Source organism: Leopardus geoffroyi, chromosome B4 (assembly GCF_018350155.1).
Source record: "Leopardus geoffroyi isolate Oge1 chromosome B4, O.geoffroyi_Oge1_pat1.0, whole genome shotgun sequence".
In the NCBI taxonomy this organism is placed as follows: domain Eukaryota; kingdom Metazoa; phylum Chordata; class Mammalia; order Carnivora; family Felidae; genus Leopardus; species Leopardus geoffroyi.
The window spans coordinates 51,818,148-51,840,310 of record NC_059341.1 but is presented as its reverse complement, the minus strand read 5'-3'; the positions used below and the strand labels follow the sequence as shown (position 1 = coordinate 51,840,310).

At 37.1% G+C, this 22,163-nt stretch overlaps 1 protein-coding gene across 7 annotated transcripts in view; it reads left to right on the top strand.

Annotated features, from left to right (window-relative positions):
• The window catches only part of PLCZ1 (phospholipase C zeta 1), a 45,757-nt gene extending 29,016 nt beyond the window's left edge, over positions 1-16,741 (top strand). For all 7 annotated transcript variants that reach the window (XM_045464039.1, XM_045464045.1, XM_045464040.1 and 4 more), the window contains 5 exons: positions 3,074-3,190; positions 4,515-4,687; positions 10,889-11,021; positions 15,665-15,814; positions 16,597-16,741. In XM_045464039.1, coding sequence (XP_045319995.1) covers positions 3,074-3,190; positions 4,515-4,687; positions 10,889-11,021; positions 15,665-15,814; positions 16,597-16,682 — 659 coding nt within the window. In that variant the 3' untranslated portion in view covers positions 16,683-16,741. The remainder of the gene's footprint in view (positions 1-3,073; positions 3,191-4,514; positions 4,688-10,888; positions 11,022-15,664; positions 15,815-16,596) is intronic.
• The last annotated feature ends 5,422 nt before the right edge of the window (positions 16,742-22,163 follow it).

Sequence of the window (22,163 nt, the reverse complement as noted above, 5' to 3'; positions counted from 1 at the left end):
AAAAGGGATGGACAGGGCACCTGGGTGGCTCAGTAGGTGAAGCATCTGACTTCAGCTCAGGTCGTGAAACCATGGTTCACGCACAGCATCAGGCTCTCTGCTGTTGGTTTGGAGCCTGCTTCGGATCCTCTGTCCCTCTCTCTTTGTCCCTCTCCCCCTCACACTTTCTCAAAAGTAAAAGTTAAAAAAAAAAAGTAAAAAGGGATAAGCAATTAACTCAGCAGTCAGGCGACTCTCCAAATCCTTCTTAAAAAATACAATCTACCATCTTGTGTAGAAACACCATGACAGGAATATCAGCACCTGCAACTGACTCAAAAAAGCTGTTGGCTATTTGGAAATACAGATTCTGGTATATTTCTTGGTTAACCTCTTTGGGCTGGCCACCAGTGCCCAAAGTGTTTTGAGGTATACTTCAGCTCATCTCTTCAAACTGTCTCTAGGTATTTTAGGTCCTTTTGTTTGCTTGTTTTTTAACTGTAGATTGTGTCTGAAATAAATTCAGTAGGGCTGAACCACAGTTAATAGAATAGAATAGACTTGAATAGAATAGAAGAGATGCAATATAAGTAAGTGGGAAACATAATGAAACAATTATGTGTGTATATTGTGTGTTGGGTGTCATATAAAATATATTTCTTTCTGTGAGTATTGTTAACAGGGTTTAAATTTGAATGACCTACTTTGCTAGCCTCTATTCTTTCAAACTATTGGATGGTTTTTGTTGTTCAAGGGGACAAGACCTCAGCGCACAGCAAAAGTAGTTCTAATTCTCTCACTCTCATTGTGTTAGCCACCTGCTCAAACTTTGATAAGGACTGGGAAGTTCTGAGTCGAGTCATAAAGTTTAGCATCACCGTCTCTTCGGAAAGAGTATAGAGCGTTTTCTTCCACCAAAATCCAGTAATAAATAATTAATTCTGGGGCGAAGGTATTATCCAAGAATGTCCATCATTATTAAAAACTTAAATGTCACTAAATTTATAATGCAGAAAAATCAGAAACAACTTTTCATATGAGTGGAGACATTTTAATCATTCAAAAATAATGTAGTAGGTGAATATTACTGAAATGGAATTATTTATTTTTCATACTATTTTTAAGTAAAAAATGGAAGTTTATAAAAGGGAACAAATAATATAATTAAATAAAAAATAAGAATATACATATGACAATAGACTGAAAAGATATATACTAAGAAGTTACCTGGTTTTTAATTGAGTGATGAGATTATATATAGTTTTATTTTTTATTTTTTCTTATTTGATTTTCTCATTTATTTAAAATGAACATAAATTGCATGTATAATAACATAGTATGTTTAATTTTTAAAACTCAATTTCAGACGTAACAAGATGATATTATGTTAAGGGTCTTTAGTGATCATTCATCTTTATCACTTTGTAGATAGGCAAAATTAAGATCCAGAAGAGTATAGATTTTACCAAAAGATAAACATCTTGTTTAGGGCTGGATAAGGGATCATGATAGTTGGACATACATGATGTATTTATACATGAGTAGCTTCAAAATAAACTTTCTCTCAAGGAGTGTGTAACTTCTAAAATTGAGAGCTGATGAAGTTAATTATTATTAACTTCAGTAATTATAATTTTTAACTTGACAACGATTCTATTCTAGTTTGACTATTAAAGGTAGTGGGCCATAGGCAATAAGCATTTCTCCTAATCCTGGTCACCATATTAGCAGGACTGGTTGTGGGAACAGGATCTGCTTAATGAAAGAATAAAAGCCTTGAAGAAACACGAAACTGTGTTAAAAAATTCAAAGATGTCCAATTGTAAAGGGCATAAATTAGTTTTGAATCTCAAGTGATTTAAATAGAATATGTACATATATATAAGCTTATAAAAATATGTAAGTAGAAACATAAATAGAGAGAAACAAATGGACTGTGTGTGTGGTGTGTGTGGGTGTTTGTGCATACGTGTGCGTGAACTCTAAGTATAGACCTTATCTCAGTAAGGAAAACATTTGAAATAATCAGAACTACGGTAGTCTCCCTCATCCATGGGAGATACATTCCAAGATGCACACTGGATACCTGATGCTGTGGAGTACTCAACCCTATATATGCTATGTTTTGTCCTGTACATATATTTCTATGGTAAAGTTGAGTTTTTAAGGAGGCACAGAGATTAACAACAATAACTAACAATGAAATAGAATAACTATAACATACTATAATAAAAGTTATGTGAATGGGGTCTCTCTCAAAATACCTTATTGTACTGTACTCACCCTTCTTGTGATGATGTGAGATAGTAATATGCCCACGTGATGAGATGAGATGAGATGAGATGAGGTGGATGATGCAGGTGTTGTGATGCAGTGTTAGGGTACTAGTGACTAGTGATTTGTCAGAAGTAGGATGATCTGCCTCGGACCTTGGTTGACTGTGGGTAACTGAGACTATGGAAAGCAAAACCACAAATAAGGGAGGACTGCTGTATTGGGAGGTAGCAGGTTCTCTTTCAGTGGAGACATGCAAACAGACATTGAAGGAATTTGAGGGAAGATGCTGTGGTGGTTAGGGTTGGCAGCTGAATTGAATAACTTTAAGGTCCCTTTCAATGCTGAGAATCTGTTGACTATTCAGCTGGGTTAATTTGGATGGCATTATATCTCTTTATGTGACTTACATGTGATTTTGCCCTAATGTGAAAACCAATGTAAAAAAAAGACAAAATGAAGAAAGATACAAGTTTGTTTTAAGAAATGGATGCATTTTATTTGGGATTTTTATATATTCTTACATCAAAGAAATTAATTTGGATGTGAAAATATTAAATACATTATTTAATAATTTTTTTCTCAAGTGAATGCTTAGTCTACATAAAATTGTCGAATAAAAATTATTAGTTTCTCAATAAGAGTGAATTGCAATGTCAAAGACCTGGATTTATTTTGATTTCCATGAATTGCAAATATTTTTGCCTAAACAATACATATCAGAAGTACTGAAACAATTCTAGGATTCTATAACATAGAGAGGCATAGCAGTTTATTTAGTTTATCTGAAATCTCTCATGATGTTCTTATATTTTTTTAGCCCACGAGTTTGTTCTTCACACCAGGAGGTTCATTACCAGAATTTATCCCAAAGCAACAAGAACAGACTCCTCTAATTTTAATCCTCAAGAATTTTGGAATATAGGTTGTCAAATGGGTATGTTACACTGAGTTTTGGCAAAAAGAAGATAATAAATTCATTTTATGAATTAATGAACGACTTATGAAAAGAACTTCCCGAGTAGATTTTTTGACCCTGGGTGTTTTGGGGTCAGGTAATAATGATGAATCATTGGTTTCAAGAACTGAAGTTATTCCTAAATGGGTCAGAGAGGGTAAATCTAAGTGAGAATTAGGCACATGGAAGTTAAATTCATGAAGAGTTAGCATGGGAGAGGTAGGAACAGAAAAAAGAAATAAAAATGGATGTCAGAGGACAGTGAATATCAAGTTCTTTGCTTGAAAGATTTGCTAAGGGCTTCTTTAAATCAAGTGACTTCTACCTTTTATGCTTTACACCAGTTCTACATTCACAGTACTGAAAAGTGAATGAGATTGCATAGCTGTGTTATTTGTCTTTACCAGACTTTCCTTATTCCAAATTGATTAGCTGTTATCACACAGGCACTAACCAGTCAGAAGGTACCAGGTGTAAAGCCCTCTGCTCCTGGATTGCAGCAAGGCTCATAGGTTTGTGGAGAGAGGGGAAGAGTGGGGTTAGGATTGGTGGGTGAGGGGATGTTGGGGAGAGAGAGGATGGTATTACCAGCCTATATGGATGTATTTTTATTTTTATTTTTATTTTTATTTTTTTATTAAAAATTTTTTATTGTTTATTTATTTCTGAAAGAGAGAGAGAGACAGTGAGAGCTGGGGAAGGGCAGAGAGAGAGGGAGACAGAATCCGAAGCGGGCTCCAGGCTCTGAGCTATCAGCACAGAGCCCAATGTGGGGCTCAAACCCACAAACTGTGAGATCATGACCTGATCCGAAGTCAGACGCATAACCGTCTGAGCCACCTAGGTGCCCGGATGTATTTTTATATTTTAACAGCAATTATTGCTCTGCCTGTTTTTCCCTTTCTCTTTAAGTGATAACAGTATCCCTTTGGACCTGAAAGTTTATAATATATTTGGTGTCTTTTCTTCTGGCACCTAGTGTGCCGATTTTCTCTATTCTTGTATTTCCTGAATGTCATCTGATCTGTACATTGCTATTCTATAATTTATATTGTATGCCAGCTTGATTTTTAAATCAAAGTTATAATTTAAAAATTAAACTTTGAAACTCACCTTCGTAAATTAATATACACATGGCAGGAAGAAATGCTTAAAAATCAGGAATTATTCTGGCTAATGATGCTTGCTCTTAAAATGTTTAGAGATATAAAATCCATGATTAGGTTTCAGTATATCTTTTAACTGTGTTTATTTAATTGTACCCTCTAATTCCTGACAATATCAAAATACTTTTTGCTCACAGTGGCCTTAAATTTCCAGACACCTGGTCTGCCTATGGATCTTCAAAATGGGAAATTTTTGGATAATGGTGGTTCTGGATATATTTTGAAACCACAGTTCCTAAGAGATATTAAAACACAGTTTAATCCGAATAAACCACCAAACCAGAGTGATCCAGTTACACTTACAATAAGGGTAAGATTAATAGCTTTTACTTGTTATGGTTATTGTATAAGCTGGAGAGTATGCATTAATATTTTGAGTTCTACTAATTTCCTTTAATGTCCTTTAAATTTCAGTTGATCTTTTTAGATATTAAAAAGGAGTGGTATTTCAGCACCATTCTGTATCTGAAAATCTTTCTGTTGACTTCTGGCATGAATGATTACCCTGCTTGTGAATAGAAATATTGATGCTGAAATCTTCTCCTCGCCAAAGTTTTTTTATTCCATCGTCTTTAGGCATTTAATAATGTGATAGAGAAGTCTGAGTTCAGCCCACTAGTTACCCTGTGGATACGCTACTCTCTTCCTCCTTAACTTCACAGAATTTTACTAAAAGATTTTAGGAGCACCTTGCTTTTCATTAATCTCCAGATTTAGACTTCCACAGCTCAGAAGTTTTGCCCCTTGTCTCTGAATAGTGTTTGGTTAGTACTTAGAAACCAAAAGTATCCATACACTGTTCATGAGTATCTGCCTGCATGTGTACTAATTCCTGTCAACTCAATCACTTTTTTTTTCTGCCTTTGATTTTCCTCCATATCTGATTTTATTCTTTACTGATTCTAATGTAGATGTGAATTTTTCTTCTGCATCATCGGTTTCTTCCCCTCTACTTTTTATTTACCTCACACTGCTTCCTTTTTATTTCTGTCTGTATCCTAGCCAGCACCCTTTCCCCCTGACTCCTGTCTTGTTATTTCATCTTTTGTTTTATTATATGGTCTGTGTCGTTTTATTGGGAGTAAAAGTAGTTGTCTAAAATTTATTGTTTCCATTAGTATAGACTTTTTTGAAAACTTTCTTATTCTTCTATAACCAAAGTGCTATATTTATTTCCTTTTTTAAATGTCACTGAATCATCTGAAAAGCCCCTAGCTTTTTCTGTCCATTTAGTTATAAGCAATTCTATTTTAGATTGTATCTGCACCTGTGGTTTGCAACAAATTGGGTGGGTAGGGCTCTTTAGTTCCTGTCTTTAATTAACTAGTTGCTCCTAGAACCATATGAATCATCTCAGGTTCTTTTTTTTTTAAGTTTATTTTATTTACTTTGAGAGAGAGTGCGCACACATGTGTGCTCAGTGGGGGAGGAGCAGAGAGAGAATCCCAACCAAGCTTGGTGCCATCAGCACAGAGCCCAATGCAGGGATCCATCTCATGAACCATGAGATCATGACCTGAGCTGAAATCAAGAGTAGGACCCTTAATCAACTGAGCCACCTAGCGCCGCCCCCCACCCCATCAGGTTTTTTGTGTCTCCTGTTCTCACTCGGGAGTGTGTTGGCTGTGCTGGCTGATGAGAGCTTGCCTTCTCTGGTTCCCTGGCTGTCAGAGTGCAGGAAATGCTATCACCCAGAAGGCATGCCCCCATAAGTCTTCCTCCCTTGGCTCCTTCCTCTACGGTCCTGATGTCACGGGGCTTGGGGGACTATTTTCATCCACTTCAGGCCCTAGCCTTTTTGTCCCAGCTGAGAATGGAAACTTAAGAGATGTTGCCGTTTTCCAGACATGGAGGTGGAAAGAGAGTATAGCAAAATTGAATGAGACAGAAATGATCCTGGCCACTGCAGCAGATAGTGGCAGGAAATATATATATATACAGTAGCTATATAGAGACTATATAGTAGTATAGTGCCAAAGTATGTAGTTGACTTTTTTCTTGGTTGTTAGGGATTCTGAGACTCTAAAGTAAGGGCATACGGTAGCTAGGTAGAAACTGCCTTCAGCACCGATGCACCCCCAAATCAATTAGTTGGCACTCTTTCTAGGATCCAGCAAAATATTGTCCATTAAACTGCCTTTGCAAATATAACTTTGGCATTCTTTTTGTATTTTTTAATACAACAATTTAAAAGATTAGTAAATTTTTCTTTTACTTTTTCGTTATGGTGTTAGCTGGAAAGTATACATTAATATTTTAACTTCCGTTGATTTCCTTTAATGCCTTTTAAATTTCTGTTGATCTCTTCAGCCTCAATAGGTGGGTGGTATTTCAATCTCTTTCTACATCTGAACCAAGGTCTCCCTGTTGCCTTTTTGCATGAATGAAAAAATGCGAAAGTCTGCATTGTTCTAAACACCTAGTCTAGTAATTGTCATTGCTGTTCCAGTGAGAGAAAGGGATGAATCAGCTGCTTTGTGATCTATTCCTCACAAATCTGCTTACCGTGCTGGGGCTTTCCTATCTCTTCCTACCTGTCTCCGTCTCAAATGATTCTTGTTCACATTTGTGGGCTCCTCTTCCTCTACCCAGCTCTGAAATATTTATATTGCTAAGGCTTTTTCTTAATCCTCATCTCAAACTATTCTCCTTGTGTCCTTTTATATACATTCGTGGTTTCAACTGCCAACAATGCCCAAATCTTTAATCTGACTTCATTTCTGGAATGTAAAGGAATATTTTAAATACCCTACTTAGCATCCTTACCTGTTTAATCCCTGTTCTGTCAAACTTAAAAATATTAAAGGCTGAACACCCCTGCCTGGTCCAATCTTATTTTCTTTAAAGGTCAATGAACTTAGTCAAATTCATTGTGTCAATTAACTCAGCCTACAAAATTGGGAACCATTCCTCTCTTTCCACATCTTTATCAATTACTGTGTTCAATCCATCTCTAAATTTCACTGATCCTACTTCGAAATATCTTCCTTATCCAATCTCTTGATCTGATGCCATATGCTACTTTTTTTTTTTTTTTTAAAGAATTTGTTACCTGTCATCACATTTATTCCTTTGACCTTCTAAGGGGTTTTCACTTAGCCTGTCTCAGTCCTCCTGACCCATCTTCCACAAGTGGCCCAGAGAGATTGTGCTCCATACTAATCTCATCATGCCTACTTAATATTTCTTTATGCTTCCTGCTTGCTTTCTTAGTTGGGGCTTAGCCTAATTCTCCAGCCCCACTTCTCACCACTTCTAGTCTTGTAGCTTTTTCGGTAACCATATGGAAGCCTTTTCTGTCCACATGCTACCTGCATGCATTGCTTATGCTTTTTCCTTTGGCTGGATTATTCTTCCAGCTTTCACCTGCCTGTTGCCTTCACACTTATTTTTCAAGATTTACAGGGTCACTTATTTTTGGAAGTTTTTTTCTCCATTAAATTAGTTACGCTTCTTTTTGTAGTTTTGTTTTTCCATAACACTCTATACATGCGTATACTAGCCATTGTATTATACAGGCATATGTCAGAGATATTGCAGGTTTCATTCTAGACAACCACAATAAAGTGAATATCACAATAAAGCAAGTCAAATGAATCTTTTGGTCTCCCAGAACATATGAAAGTTATGTTTCTGCTATACTATAGTCTATTAAGTGTGCAGTAGTATTCTGTCTAATAAAATGTACGTACCTTAATTAAAAATACTTTGTTGCTAACAAATGTTAACCATCATCTGAGCTTTCAGCAAGTCATAATCTTTTTGCTGGTGGAGGGTCTTGCCTCAATGTTGATGGCTGTTGACTGATCAGGGTGGCAGTTGCTGGAGATTTGGGTAGTGTGGTACTGTTCCATCAGCTAAGTTGATGTAATATTCTAAATCCTTTGTTGTCATTTCAACAATCATCACAGCATCTTCCCCAGGATGAGACTTATCTGTTCAAGTTTTATCATGAGATTGGAGTAATTCAATCACATCTTCAGGCTCCACTGCTGATTGTAATTCTCTTGCTGTCTCCACCACATCTGCAGTTGGAACACACACACATTTATTAGTTTGCTGATTTACATGGGCATGGTTTGTGGCACCCCCAAATAATTACCATAGTAATATCAAAGATCACCGAACACAGATCACTATAATAATATAATAATAATAAAAAGGTTTAAAAGTGAGAATTACCTAAATGTGACACAGAAGCATGAAGTGAGCAAATGCTGTTGGAAAACTGGTGCCAATAGACTTGCTCGATGCAGAATTGCCACAAGCCTTCAATTTGTAAAAAATGCAATATCTGCAAAATGGAATAAAATGAAGCTCAATAAAACAAGGTACTCCTGTAATTGTTTATTTACTTGTACTTGTCTTTCTCCCCCACTTGTCTCAAGGCCCTGTAAGGATAAGGACTGTTTCGTGCAAGTCTTATCCCTAGTGCCTGACACAAAGTATATGTTCAATATATGCAAGTTAATTGAATGAATGACTTCTTTTTCAAGTTAAGAATAGTAAAGAGAGCATATGTGCTCTTTGATTGAGAAAGAGAAGATGGAAGATGGCTAGTATGCATGGATGTTTACAAATGCCACCTGTTTGCTTCTGAAGGGTCTCATGTAGCGACATAAGTGGCATGATGTAAAACAGGCACGATTAATGATTTTCCCAGGAAACTGCTGCCATAGTCACGTGGGTCTTTCTTGCTTGCTTTGATCATCGTAGGGAGCTTTGTGATTACAACTTGTGCAAATTGGGGAAGGCATGACTCAGGGTTCAAAAGGCATAGTTTTGCCATTTGCTTTATGTCCCCAATAAAGACATTTCAACATTTCTGGTTTAATCTTTGTCATCTCTCAAATTAAGAGTTTCAGATTAGGTCAACCCTTTTCGAATTTATAAAAACAGTGCAACCATTTTCCAAGTTCAAAGTCTGATGCATAAGGCCAATAGATGAAAGCAGAGGTGCTCTTGTTGACTACTAAAGGTCTTCTGTTTGACATTTGTCTTCTGTGGTGGCCCCTGAAAGGGCTTCTGTGAATCAGAGTGTAAAAATTATTTGAATAATAGTTTCTAAATTCTCTGTCATTTCTCATATTCAATTATTATTATTATTTTTAGTGAGATGATTTTTTTTTTTGGTGTGATGTGCACTTAAAAGCCGAACTTTTCCATATCGGCAAGGGTCTATTACCTGCAGAGGGGATATTCAGCTGGTAGGCTCTCGTGTCAGTGTACTAGTTGTTTATGGCCAATGTTCTGTCTAGCTAACCTGGTGTCTAATTTATGCTGGTCGATCAATGCCCGTTCCATACTAGTTGTTAAACATTTGCACAGTCACCCTGGTTTCCGGCTAATGTTTAAATGTGTGGATGTAGGAAAGGAAAAATTACACATTGGCACTTTTTCTGTTTCTTTTTTTTCTCTTCCTTCTTTCCTTCCTTCTTTCATTCTTATTGAAACTTATTTATTTGTTCCTGTTTATTATAATCTTCAGAAATTAAAATTATGCCTCAATTTTTAGGTTAGTACATTTTACAAATGAATACACTTGAATAATTGTCTTTTGTTTGGACTTTGCTCCTTAAAGTAAGACAAAACTTAGCTTCAACAGTTAGTTTGACTAATAAAAGGTTAAATAAAACTATGATTAGTTTAAGTGTTCTGATACCCAGTTCTTAATATACATATGAAATCATTGATTTTGTCAGACTCAGGTTAGTTATGATAATATTGACAACAAGAGATAATATAAGATTTTGTGATAAATTATTCAAACATATAAATTATACTATCAAGAATGCTATCATAGGAAATTATGCAGTGTTTTTTCTTACATTTCAGAAGTAGTATTAATATTGTTTCTAATTTTTGGCTGTAGACAGACAATATGAATTTCAAAATAGTTCATGTTATCAGAGTAATTCAGCCTGATTTACAGTAGACTGTGATTATAACAATACTTTTAAGCAATGGCTTTTAACAGCCATAACAAATACTTTATTTGATTTATTTTATTTTATTTTATTTTTTAACATCTTTGATTTTTTGAGAGAGAGAAAGAGCTCAAGCAGGAGAGGGGGAGAGAGAAAGGGGACAGAGGATCTGAAGCAGACTCTGTGCTGACAGCAGGGAGCCCGATATAGGGCTCAAACTCATGACCATGAGATTATGACCTGAGCCAAAATCAAGAGTCAGACGCTTAACCGACTGAGCCACCCAGGCACCCCCAAAACAGATACTTTAAAAATAAAAATATACGTTGAACTATAAAACTCAGTGTGAATTCTATAATTATATAGTGAAATTAGAATAATGTAGACATATTCCTAGTATTTACCTATTGACTCTTGAGGATAAAAGGGCTAAAGTTTAAAATATACACTATATTCCACTCTTAATTTTTTTGTGGGAACTGAAAGTCTATAATCTTTTCTGAAATACTTGTTTTATTTTCAAATTACATGACTGTACAGTTTGATATCCTGCTAAATTTCTGTGTTCAAATACTTTTGTGCAGCTCATCAGTGGTATCCAGTTACCTCCCAGTAACCATTCATCATCTAACAAAGCTGATGCATTAGTGATTCTAGAACTTTTTGGTGTTCCAAATGATCAAACGAAACAGCAGACTCGTGTCATTAAAAGAAATGGTGAGCTCCTAACATATTTTATTGAACTTCTACTAGATTTCTTGCTGGAAAGCTTATAATATGTCTATTGATAGAGTTTTGATACATATTTATTATTCATAAGGCAAGGGCTTTGCATTAGGTTTAAGGTGACCAAAGTGTTATATACAGCAAAAACAATCTGATAATGATTCAATGTATTGTTCAGATATGTTTTCAGATTACAGATACAAAAATTTATCTGGTCTGAAAATTGCTGCTTTTTTTTTTTTAAGTTTATTTATTTTGAGAGAGAGTGTGAGCAGGGTAGGAACAAAGAGAGAGAGGGAGAATCCCAGGCAAACTCCATGCTATCAGTGCAGAGCCCGATGTGGGGCTTGAACCCACAAAGAAATGAGATCATGACCTCAGCTGAAATCAAGAGTCGGATGCTTAACCGACTGAGCCACCCAGGCACCCGAAATTACTGCTTTTTTACACTTTGACCTCCTTTTTATGTACCATATTGCTGAATTCAAGAGGCATTTTGTTTTTTTTATTTTTTTATTTTTATTTATTTTTTTATTTTTTTTTAATTTTTTTTTTCAACGTTTATTTATTTTTGGGACAGAGAGAGACAGAGCACGAACGGGGGAGGGGCAGAGAGAGAGGGAGACACAGAATCGGAAACAGGCTCCAGGCTCTGAGCCATCAGCCCAGAGCTCGACGCGGGGCTCGAACTCACGGACCGCGAGATGGTGACCTGGCTGAAGTCGGACGCTTAACCGACTGCGCCACCCAGGCGCCCCTCAAGAGGCATTTTGATGGCTGCAAAGCTGCTTAGCTTCTAGCCTTTGTGTAAAATAAAGAATGTACGATTGTTGATACAGCACGTTACTCATTTTTACTTCGCTGTTTGAATTATTTTAGATAAAAGGTCTGTGACTTCTGGCTCTGGCTAAAGATGCCATAGAAACCCACTCATACAATATTTGGATTCATAATTCAGTCATTTTTGCCAGAAGGGAAATGTAGAAATGGAAGTGACTTGGGTAAGATTTTCAGTTCTGCAATCCTGTGATATTTTATGTAATACAGTACTGATGTTGTCACTTCTTGGTTGAGTTTGAAACCATTAAGGACATTACAGTGTAGATTCCTGGGATTGACCTTTAGTCAGGATCACCTTGGAGGAGACCTTGGAACTGATTCTTGAGTCTGTAATTTTCTTTGAGTGGGTATTCCCAAAGTATAGTGGGCTTCATTTCAGAGTCTGAAAGTACGTACCAGATTAAATGGCACTGACAGAAAAACAGGTGCAGTTTTAACACTTCTTTTTTTCTTGGGTGGATAATCTCCAGTAATATCCACCATCTGCCCCCTACACTGACACCCCAAATACTCTTCCAGTGTGGCCCCTTATGCAAAGGGCATGGAAAAAAGATGTGGGGAGTTTTGGTTACTTCATCATAGGTCGTCGATGGGAAGGGATATTGGTGATGACCTGCTGCCTTATTTGTCGTTCCTCAGAGCTGAAGGCACATTACAATGGATTTGTCAAGAAATGGTAGCTGCTTATGTCAGGAAGCTTATAGTAACCTATCTCTTGTTCTCTTCATCCCCATACTTGAATCTTCATGGCAAGATACACAGAACATTTATTTATACAGCACACCCCTTATAATGTGTTTCTAGCTCCCATTAGAATTTAGATTACGTCCTGGGTTTTATGGAAATATTCCTGTGAAATTAAATTTGGTGTATCTAACATTACTGAGCCTGTTTTATTAGAAGTCTGATGCTAAGTATCAAAAAACTTAAGATCTCCACTTATTAAAGGTATTATTATTTATGTATGTCCCAACTAACTCTATTTTAGATAGTTTTCGGTTCAGTATGGGACATGAGATACAATAAAACTATCACGATAGAGTCATTAGTGTTTTTTTTTTTAAGTTTATTTCTTTATTTGAGATAGAACGAGAGCGTGCAGGGGAGGGGAAGAGGGAGCGAGAGAGAGAGCAGAGAGAGAGAGAGAGAGAGAGAGAGAGAGAATGAATTCCAAGCAGGATCTACACTGTCAGCCAGACACAGAGTTCGAACTCACGAACTGTGACATTACGACCTGAGTCAAACGCTTGACCGACTGAGCCCCCAGGTGCCCCAGGTCATTAGTGTATTAAGGAAAGTACAGAGAATTGTAGTGGAAGGGGCACATTTGGAGATGGTTTTGGAGAATGAATAGGATTTTTTCCCCAGAGATTGTGGATGAAAGCATTGCAGGCAAAAGGAATAATATGCACGCTAAAACCTGGAGAAGACTAACTTCAAACACGCTAGGTGAAAGTAAAATGGGTGAAGTACAGGGTACTGAAGAGGGATTAGTGTGAGATAAAATGTAAAAGTTAGCTTGGGAATGGTCATGGAAAATCATGAGAGCCATGATGAGGTGTTAGGTACTTTCTTTTCTGTGTTGTATGTAGAAAATGAATAGAATTAAATGGGATATAACACTAATATAGTTGAGTTTAAGGAGATTATTTCTACAGATTAGGTAGGAAGACGTGTATGTGGGGGAAATGAGGAATACAAAATAGAGTCAGGATATGACTTCATGGCTAGAGGATGGGGAATTCAGGCCAAAGAAGGCACAGGCATCAGAAAAGCAATGGAGGACTTATGTGAGGAAGACTAGCGGGAGTAAAAGTCTAGAAAGCTGGACAAAGGGGGATACTAAGATGGCTTAGCTGCTAGAGTAATTGTGGTGTAATAAGAGACATGAGAGTGGAAGGAAAAAGATCATATTTGGGTAAGGTGTGGAAGCAATTCTTCAGTTTTGGTCATGCCAGAGAAAACTGTGACTATCAAATTTGGTATCCTGATTTACTTCCCTTCTTTCCTCCTTCCTTTTCTTTCTTTCTTTCTTTCTTTCTTTCTTTCTTTCTTTCTTTCTTTCTTTCTTTCTTTCTTTCTTTCTTTCTTTCTTTCTTTCTTTCTTTCTTTCTTTCTCTTTCACAAATAAAAAGACCTCATAGAATACATATGACATATGTGAGACAGAGAAAGTGAGACTGTTTATAGTGAATTAGGGTTGGAGAAGGAAGATAAGTCCGTATAAAAATTTTGTGCAGACATTTTTCAGTGTCTATAAAGAACTGACTCTTAGACCTGCTCCTGTACTCTATGGAGTTTTCTCTTTTCTTTTTTTTAAATTAACTTATTTATTTTGAGTTAGAGAGCATGAGTGGGGGAGGGGCAGAGAGAATGGGGGACAGAGGATCTGAAGCAGACTCTGTGCTGATAGTGGAGAACCTGATGTGGGACTCGAACTCATGAACCATGAGATCATGACCTGAGCCGAAATCAAGAGTTGAACACTTAACTGACCGAGCCACCCAGGTGTCCCAGAATTATTTCCTTTCTTAAGGCAAGGTAATACATTCATTATACCCGCGTGAGTCAATTGGTTTAATATTTTCATGGGCATAGACAGTATTCTGGATCACTCTCAGGTAAATGTGTGCTTGTTGACCACAGATGTACCACAGAAAACAAATTCTTTACAATTTGTGACAAATTAGTCACAAATTCTTTAATGCTTCTGGAAGGGTGACCTAAAGAGCAAAACCTATTGACATAGCAGGCATAACATTACCTTTGTACATGAAAACAATACATATTATTTCACCCTGAACCTTTGAGTCTTTATTAAGTAGATTTTATATTTTATCTGGATGTTAATTTCTTTTTAAATTTTTATTTATTTTTGGGAGACAGAGAGACAGAGTGCAAACAGGGGAGGGGCAGAGACAGAGGGAGACACAGAATCTGAAGCAGGCTCCAGGCTCTGAGCTCCAAGCTGTCAGCACAGAGCCTGATGCAGGGCTTGAGCCCACAAAGCATGGGATCATGACCTGGGCTGAAGTCGGACGCTTAACTGACTGAGCCACCCAGGGCCCCCGGATGTGAATTTGATTCCATTAAATTACACTTAAGAATTGGATGATTTGGGTCATATTGTGATGGATTTCTTATTTGGCAAGAAACTGTTGTTTGGGATGATTTATTTTGCTAGAGATCTAACTTACTCATCAACTTGGGACTTTAAAGTGAGCACTTAGTCAAAAGAAGGATCAAAGGCTGGCTTTGGAGCACTTAGCTCTTAGGCCAACAACTGTCTATGGGGTTCTTCCCATAATAGGAACTGCTATAGAAAAATTATGTTATTTAATGTATTTGTTACCAAAATGCCCAAACATAGCATTCATGTTGCCTAATGAAACATTTCTGCTCTGAAATCAGACTCCATTTGTTTGAATTCCTGTCCTGCCCCTTAATGACTATGTATGTGAAACCCTGAGGAAGTTGTGTAACATATTTCTGGCTCAGTTTTCTCATCCGTAAATATGGGTTGTAATAACCCTGATGGGTTTGTGGTAAGAATTAAATGACATTATCTACTTAAAGTTCTTATATTGCCCAGCAATACTAAAGACCCAATAATTATTGCTACTGTCATTATTATTCCTTTCTCATTGGATGAGTGAAAAATTCAAGTGCTCTAAAACATAAGCTATTAACATTACTAAGTGTTGAAAAGAAAAATTTCAGAGAACAGCTATTATGTATTATTCCCTAAAGAACACGTCTATGATTCTTTGATTATATCTTCCTTTATCTTTCAGCTTTTAGTCCAAGATGGAATGAAACGTTCACATTTATTATTCAAGTGCCAGAATTGGCATTGATGCGTTTTGTTGTTGAAAGTCAAGGTTTAATAACTGGAAATGAATTTCTTGGCCAATATACTTTACCAGTTTTAAGCATGAACAAAGGTAATATTCCTAAAAGTAACAGGATTGTGATACCAGTTATAATTTAAATTTACCAAAGACACACATTGATATACCAAATAGCTCTATTCATGAGAGTCAGATGTAAAGGAAATTTTATGAATTGACACACATTTTCTCTCAGTGGAATTATAGAAATGTGTTTTCACACGGAAGGTGGGGTTGTGGTTTGGGATTGCTGGGAAGACAAATTAGACCAACTTGGTATGTATGAGCATTTCTTTACATGGATCATCGCTCTTTTGTTTCAATTAAGAGTAGTCATGACTACCACAAAGAAATAAAGGATGGGAATCAAAGAGAAGGGACAAGCAGTGACTCATTCTACCCAAGGAGAGACTGGGAACCCAAGACAATCCCTTCTTGACTCTTTTCAGGGCTGCCTTTATGTTGTAGTCAGCTTGCTGGGGTGATTTATACTCTGCCCCCAATTACCTCGTCCCAACGTGTTTGTGTTTACTTCTCTAACACCATCTGAGCTGTACCTTGGAAACAGAGTCTGAAGCAGAAGGGTGGTGGCTAATTTAGCACACTGCACTTTGAGAGAGAAGAAGTGTGAGCTGTGTGTTCAGCGTCAGGCAGTAAGAAGTCAAAATAGAAGCTTCAAATATTTTATAGTTTGTGGGGAATTAACACGCAAGATGAATATAACTATGCTGTCATAGTTTTTACCTATGCTTAGTAAATGTTCTTTCTCAGCAGCTCTATCAGGAACACTGCTAATTTATCTTTATTGTTCTAATTAGCTCTGATTCCTTTTGCAGGTTACCGTCGTGTTCCTCTGTTTTCCAAAATGGGCGAGAGTCTTGAGCCTGCCTCACTGTTTATTTACGTTTGGTACGTCAGATAGCAATTAATAGCACCTGACATATCATTAGCTATACATCGTAATAAAACAGCCAAAATGAATGTCTATATCTTTTTTTTTAACATGAAGCAAAATAATTATTTGCAAAAACAGAAATACTGAGCAAGTTCACCTGTAACGCGCAAAATAGAATGGTGGAAAAAGGAGAACCAAACCTTCAGAGCTTTGAAACAGTGTGGCATTCTTGTCAGCCAGATTTTCCTGTTCCTCTATTGCTGAAGCTTCTCTTGCCACCTGCTTGTATCATTTTAAATTGGTAGAACTTACAAGCTCTTAAAATATGTCTGATTATATAAGACATGTTGGCAAATATTTATCAGTAAAAAGAAATGTGAAATCTAAGAGTGTTTTAACTTCTTGACACCCACTACTGCAAGTGGTAGTGAAAAGGAATTAGATTCCCAGGTGCTTTGTGCCCTTTTATATCCTAGACAGTAATTAGCCCCTGCCTTCTCGAGCTAGTTCTTAGATGCTGTGCATTGGATTTGGTACCCTGTAATTACACAGACATTTTTATGAGTGTATATGAAATTGATTTGCAGTCAAATGGAATTCAATCTCCATACCTGTAAAAGAGATCTACTACGTGGGCTTCTAGGCTTGCATCTCTGAATTAACCCACAATGTTTCTGAATCTGTGCTAAATGTACTTTGAAGGTTGTCTCTTGGTCAGAGATGGGGTTCCTGTGCTATTTCATAGGCTGGGCTTCTCACCATCAGCAGGATTTTGATTTACTAAATGATATATGGAGAATAATACAGTTTCTTATGAACTCTTCTTCAAAAAACAGGCATATTAATACTTATCCTACTGCATTGTTGCATGGAGTGAGGCGAAAGTACCTAGCACAATTTTCGACTGATTAGGCGACCCTGATAGGTATTTGTTGAAATTAAATCTGAACTTATAACTAAAATCACAAATGATGGTTTGAGGTGTTTACTAATGCATTATCTCTTGCTGGCTAGAAAAATAAAGAATAAGGGGCGCCTGGGTGGCGCAGTCGGTTAAGCGTCCGACTTCAGCCAGGTCACGATCTCGCGGTCCGTGAGTTCGAGCCCCGCGTCGGGCTCTGGGCTGATGGCTCAGAGCCTGGAGCCTGTTTCCGATTCTGTGTCTCCCTCTCTCTCTGCCCCTCCCCCCGTTCATGCTCTGTCTCTCTCTGTCCCAAAAAAATAAATAAAAGTTGAAAAAAAAAATTAAAAAAAAAAATAAAGAATAACCCATTTACCATATTTTACTACTATGACTTACCCTCAAAACCAAATATTTAAAATAATAATGCCACTGGGAATTCAAATACTGAAGCCATAAGTAGTAAGAACTGTCCCAGTACATCATCATCAAGATGCTCTCTTATACAGTTTCTAGATTTAAGAGTGGGGTACACTCTTCCCCATAGGGAGGCACAGCCACTTCCCAGAGGGATGCTTTTTATTTTGCTAGATAAGAAAAAGATCTTGTTTAAAACACCTATTGTTCAGAACATTAGCAGGTGAGATATTCAGCCCATTGGCCCAAGGCTTTAACCTTTTCTAAACTCCTAAAGCCTTTTGAAGATCTGGAATTCCATGAGATTTAAAGACTGATCAGGTGAGTTAGGCAAGAGTTCACTAATTCTATAGCAGTATAAACTTCTATTTCTTGTTTATACCACCAAGATTTGAAATGAGGGAGAAAAAAAGATATATGTATTTTTTTTTTCTCACTTTTTCTTCAGGTACTAATTAAATTCAGCTCATTAACTTTGAAGACCAAATACTTCATTTTCAGTATCCCCACTCTACATCAGATAGGCATTTTTGAAAGGAAGCATTTAGATTATTTTATTTCCTGTCCAATAATCTTATAATACCCTTAAACATCTTTGGTTCTATTTTTTGTATACATTATTTATCATTTACTTTCCTTTTGAATTGTACTGGAGTATTATTATTATTGTTCTTGTTACTACTACTACTATTATTATTATTATTGTTATTATTATTATTATTATTATTATTATTATTATTAATTTTCTCACAATAGAAACTACCATAGAAACTCCAGAGCCAGGGAATGTTCTCACTTTAGAGAAAGTTGGGAATGATGTGAGAAGCCAGCTTTGACTCATCCTGTCTAGGCATAATTCACTTGCAGGAAAAAATAGTGTTGGTGAGGGGAAGGAAACAGAATGAAAGGGCTAAATGAGCCCTTGGGCTGTGGCAACAGATTACCTCTTAAACTCTTAGGGGAAATGTCAGTTCCTCAGAGAAGCTGTCTACAATCTTTTAGTCTAGGTCATGTTTTTTGGAGTACATTTCCATACAACTGACAAAATGAGAGCCAGGAACTGATGTGGCACTATCAGGTAGGCCCTGTCATTGGTAGGAGCTTACCTGACGCTTACAGTTAGGCAATAGTGTCCTGTTGACCATGACCGACTTCACAGAACAACACCAGACAAGGACACTCTGTGACTACAATGGGTCAAGAAAAAAACAAGATTACTTTGTAACCATGACTAAACACATGAATATTGTCCAAAAACAAAAATGCCAAACATCTTCCTATCCTGGCTAACATGAATGGCTGTTGATTCTTTACCAATTATACCTTTTGCCTTGATTTATTCTTTTTATCTTATGGATGAGATTTATTCCAATCATAGAATTGCCCCCAATTCTTGACAACATCCAATGCAGAGGAGAGCCCTACTTCCTTGAAGCCCCCCACAAACCATCTAACACAAGCCTAAATCCAATATTAAGTGCTCTTCAATATCCTATCACTGAGTTGCTCCATGGTTCCCCATTTGTGCATCTCTTTCATTACAACAAGCATAAACCCAGCTGTATGTGTTCCTGGTGATCTTTGGCTGGAGGGCATAGACATAAACTTGGCTTCTCCTTCTGTAACATGTACTGCCATATAGTGATCAGTGCGACAGGAAAGTTTTGTTATGTTGTTGATTGTGACATTTTCTCTTTTTTTAATGCTTGTGGTTGTTTAGGGCCTCAGATAGAAAACAGAAAGAGCACAATCTCCCCATTTAGACTTACTCTGACTTTTGTTTGAGAGATGGTGGCCACTGGAGGCCAATGATGCTGGTTGCTGAGGAGTGAAGTTGCTCTATCTCTTAAAGAAATGTGGAGAAGCTCCCTGGAGCCATAAAAAGAGGTCTTTATTGTAATTTTGGGTAGTACATTGTGCTTCTGAGGGATACAGACAATGCACCCAAGATAGTACCTCCAAAGGTTGCAGTTAAAACCTTTATGCAAATTTCAAGGAATATTTGGGAGCCTCAGTGGTAAGAAGCTCATGTTGTGGATTGGTATACAGAGTATGGAATCACTTTCAGCGAAGGCTTTATGGACTTGAACAATGAACATTTTATTGGGACAATACATGAATTTCATTTTGCAGAAGTAATTAAGATTCCATAGTCTTGGTGCTATATAAACGTTTGTTAAATTGCATTTATTTCAAAGTAATAACCCCCTAGAAATATTTGCACCAACAAAAGATTCTTATGATGCATTTTTGATTCTTAGACCATGAATTTGAGGTCTCTGTATAACTAGAGCACACATTTTTACCAGCTATTAGAAATCTCCATTTCAAACATCAAAGGGATGGATTAAAGTGGTGTTTGAATTTATGATAGATTGGAATCTATGTGTCTTATATAGTTACACACCAGCCCAACACCTGGTGGTAGTTGGGGGAGAGTTGATGTTAAATGCCTTAACAACTTACACGTTTTCAGCAACACATGCCCTCTTTCTACTGTCCATGTGTAAACAGTTTAACTTTCACACTTCCAGTCCTCTTTCCTGTTCTTCTCCCAGGACAGTTACTTTTCTAACATGAGACATATCTGTAGCATCAGCAGTACCTAATATATGCTGATATTAAACATAAATTAACCTAAATCCTTTCAGCAATCCTATTTTTTTTTTTTTTCAACGTTTATTTATTTTTGGGACAGAGAGAGACACAGCATGAACGGGGGAGGGGCAGAGAGAGAGGGAGACACAGAATCGGAAACAGGCTCCAGGCTCTGAGCCATCAGCCCAGAGCCCGACGCGGGGCTCGAACTCACGGACCGCGAGATCGCGACCTGGCTGAAGTCGGACGCTTAACCGACTGCGCCACCCAGGCGCCCCATCAGCAATCCTATATTTTACTGTTAACAAAACAACCCCAAAACATTAAACTTATCCAGGGTCTACAGTAAATGCCAGAATCTAGGTTACTGGTCCAGGGCAGTCTGTGAAAAACAAATAATGCATTGATTACATCACACAATATACAAAAATTAACTCAAAATGGATTATAGATCTAAATGTCAAACTATGAAATTAAAACAAAAACTATTAACCTTTTAGAAGAAAGCAGATAGAATATTCTTATAACTTTGGGGTAGGCAAGGGTTTGTTGGAACATTAAAGCATGACATATAAAAGAGATGGTAAGTTGGACTTCACTTAAAAAGAAAAGAACTTTTGCTTTTTGAAATACAAAAATGAAAAGGCAATTTACAGAATGGGACAAAACATTTGTTTTAATTTTATTTTTATTTTCTTTTCATTTACATCCAAGTTAGCATATAGTACAACAATGATTTCAAGAGTAGATTCCTTAGTGCCCCTTACACATTTAGCCTATCCACCCTCCCACAACACCTCCAGTAACCCTCAGTTTGTGTTCCATATTTATGAGTCTCTTCTGTTTTGTCCCCCTCCCTGTTTTTATATTATTTTTATTTCCCTTCCCTTATGTTCATCTGTTTTGTTTCTTAAAGTCCTCATATGAGTGAAGTCATATGATACTTGTCTTTCTCTGGCTAATTTCACTTAGCACAATACCCTCTGGTTCCATCCATATAGTTCCAAATGGCAAGATTTCATTCTTTTTGATTGCCGAGTAATACTCCATTGTATATATGTACCACCTCTTCTTTATCCATTCATCCATCGATGGACATTTGGGCTCTTTCCATACTTTGGCTACTGTTGATGGTGCTGCTATAAACATTGGGGTGCATGTGTCCCTTCAACACAGCACACCTATATCCCTTGGATAAATGCCTAGTAGTGCAATTGCTGGGTCATAGGGTAGTTCTATTTTTGGTATTTTGAGGAACCTCCATACTTTTTTCCAGAGTGGCTGTACCAGCTTGCATTCCCACCAACAATACAAAAGAGATCCTCTTTCTCCACATCCTTGCCAACATATGTTGTTGCCTGAGTTGTTAATGTTAGCCATTCTGATGGGTGAGGAGATAGTGGTTTTGGTTTGTATTTTGGTTTGTATTTCCCTGATGATGAGTGAAGTTGAGCATTTTTTCATGTGTCAGTTGTCCATCTGGATGTCTTCTTTGGAGAAGTGTCTATTCATGTCTTTTGCCTGTTTCCATTGGGTATTCTTTCCTGCTTTGTCAAAGATTAGTTGGCCATACGTTTGTGGGTCCATTTGTG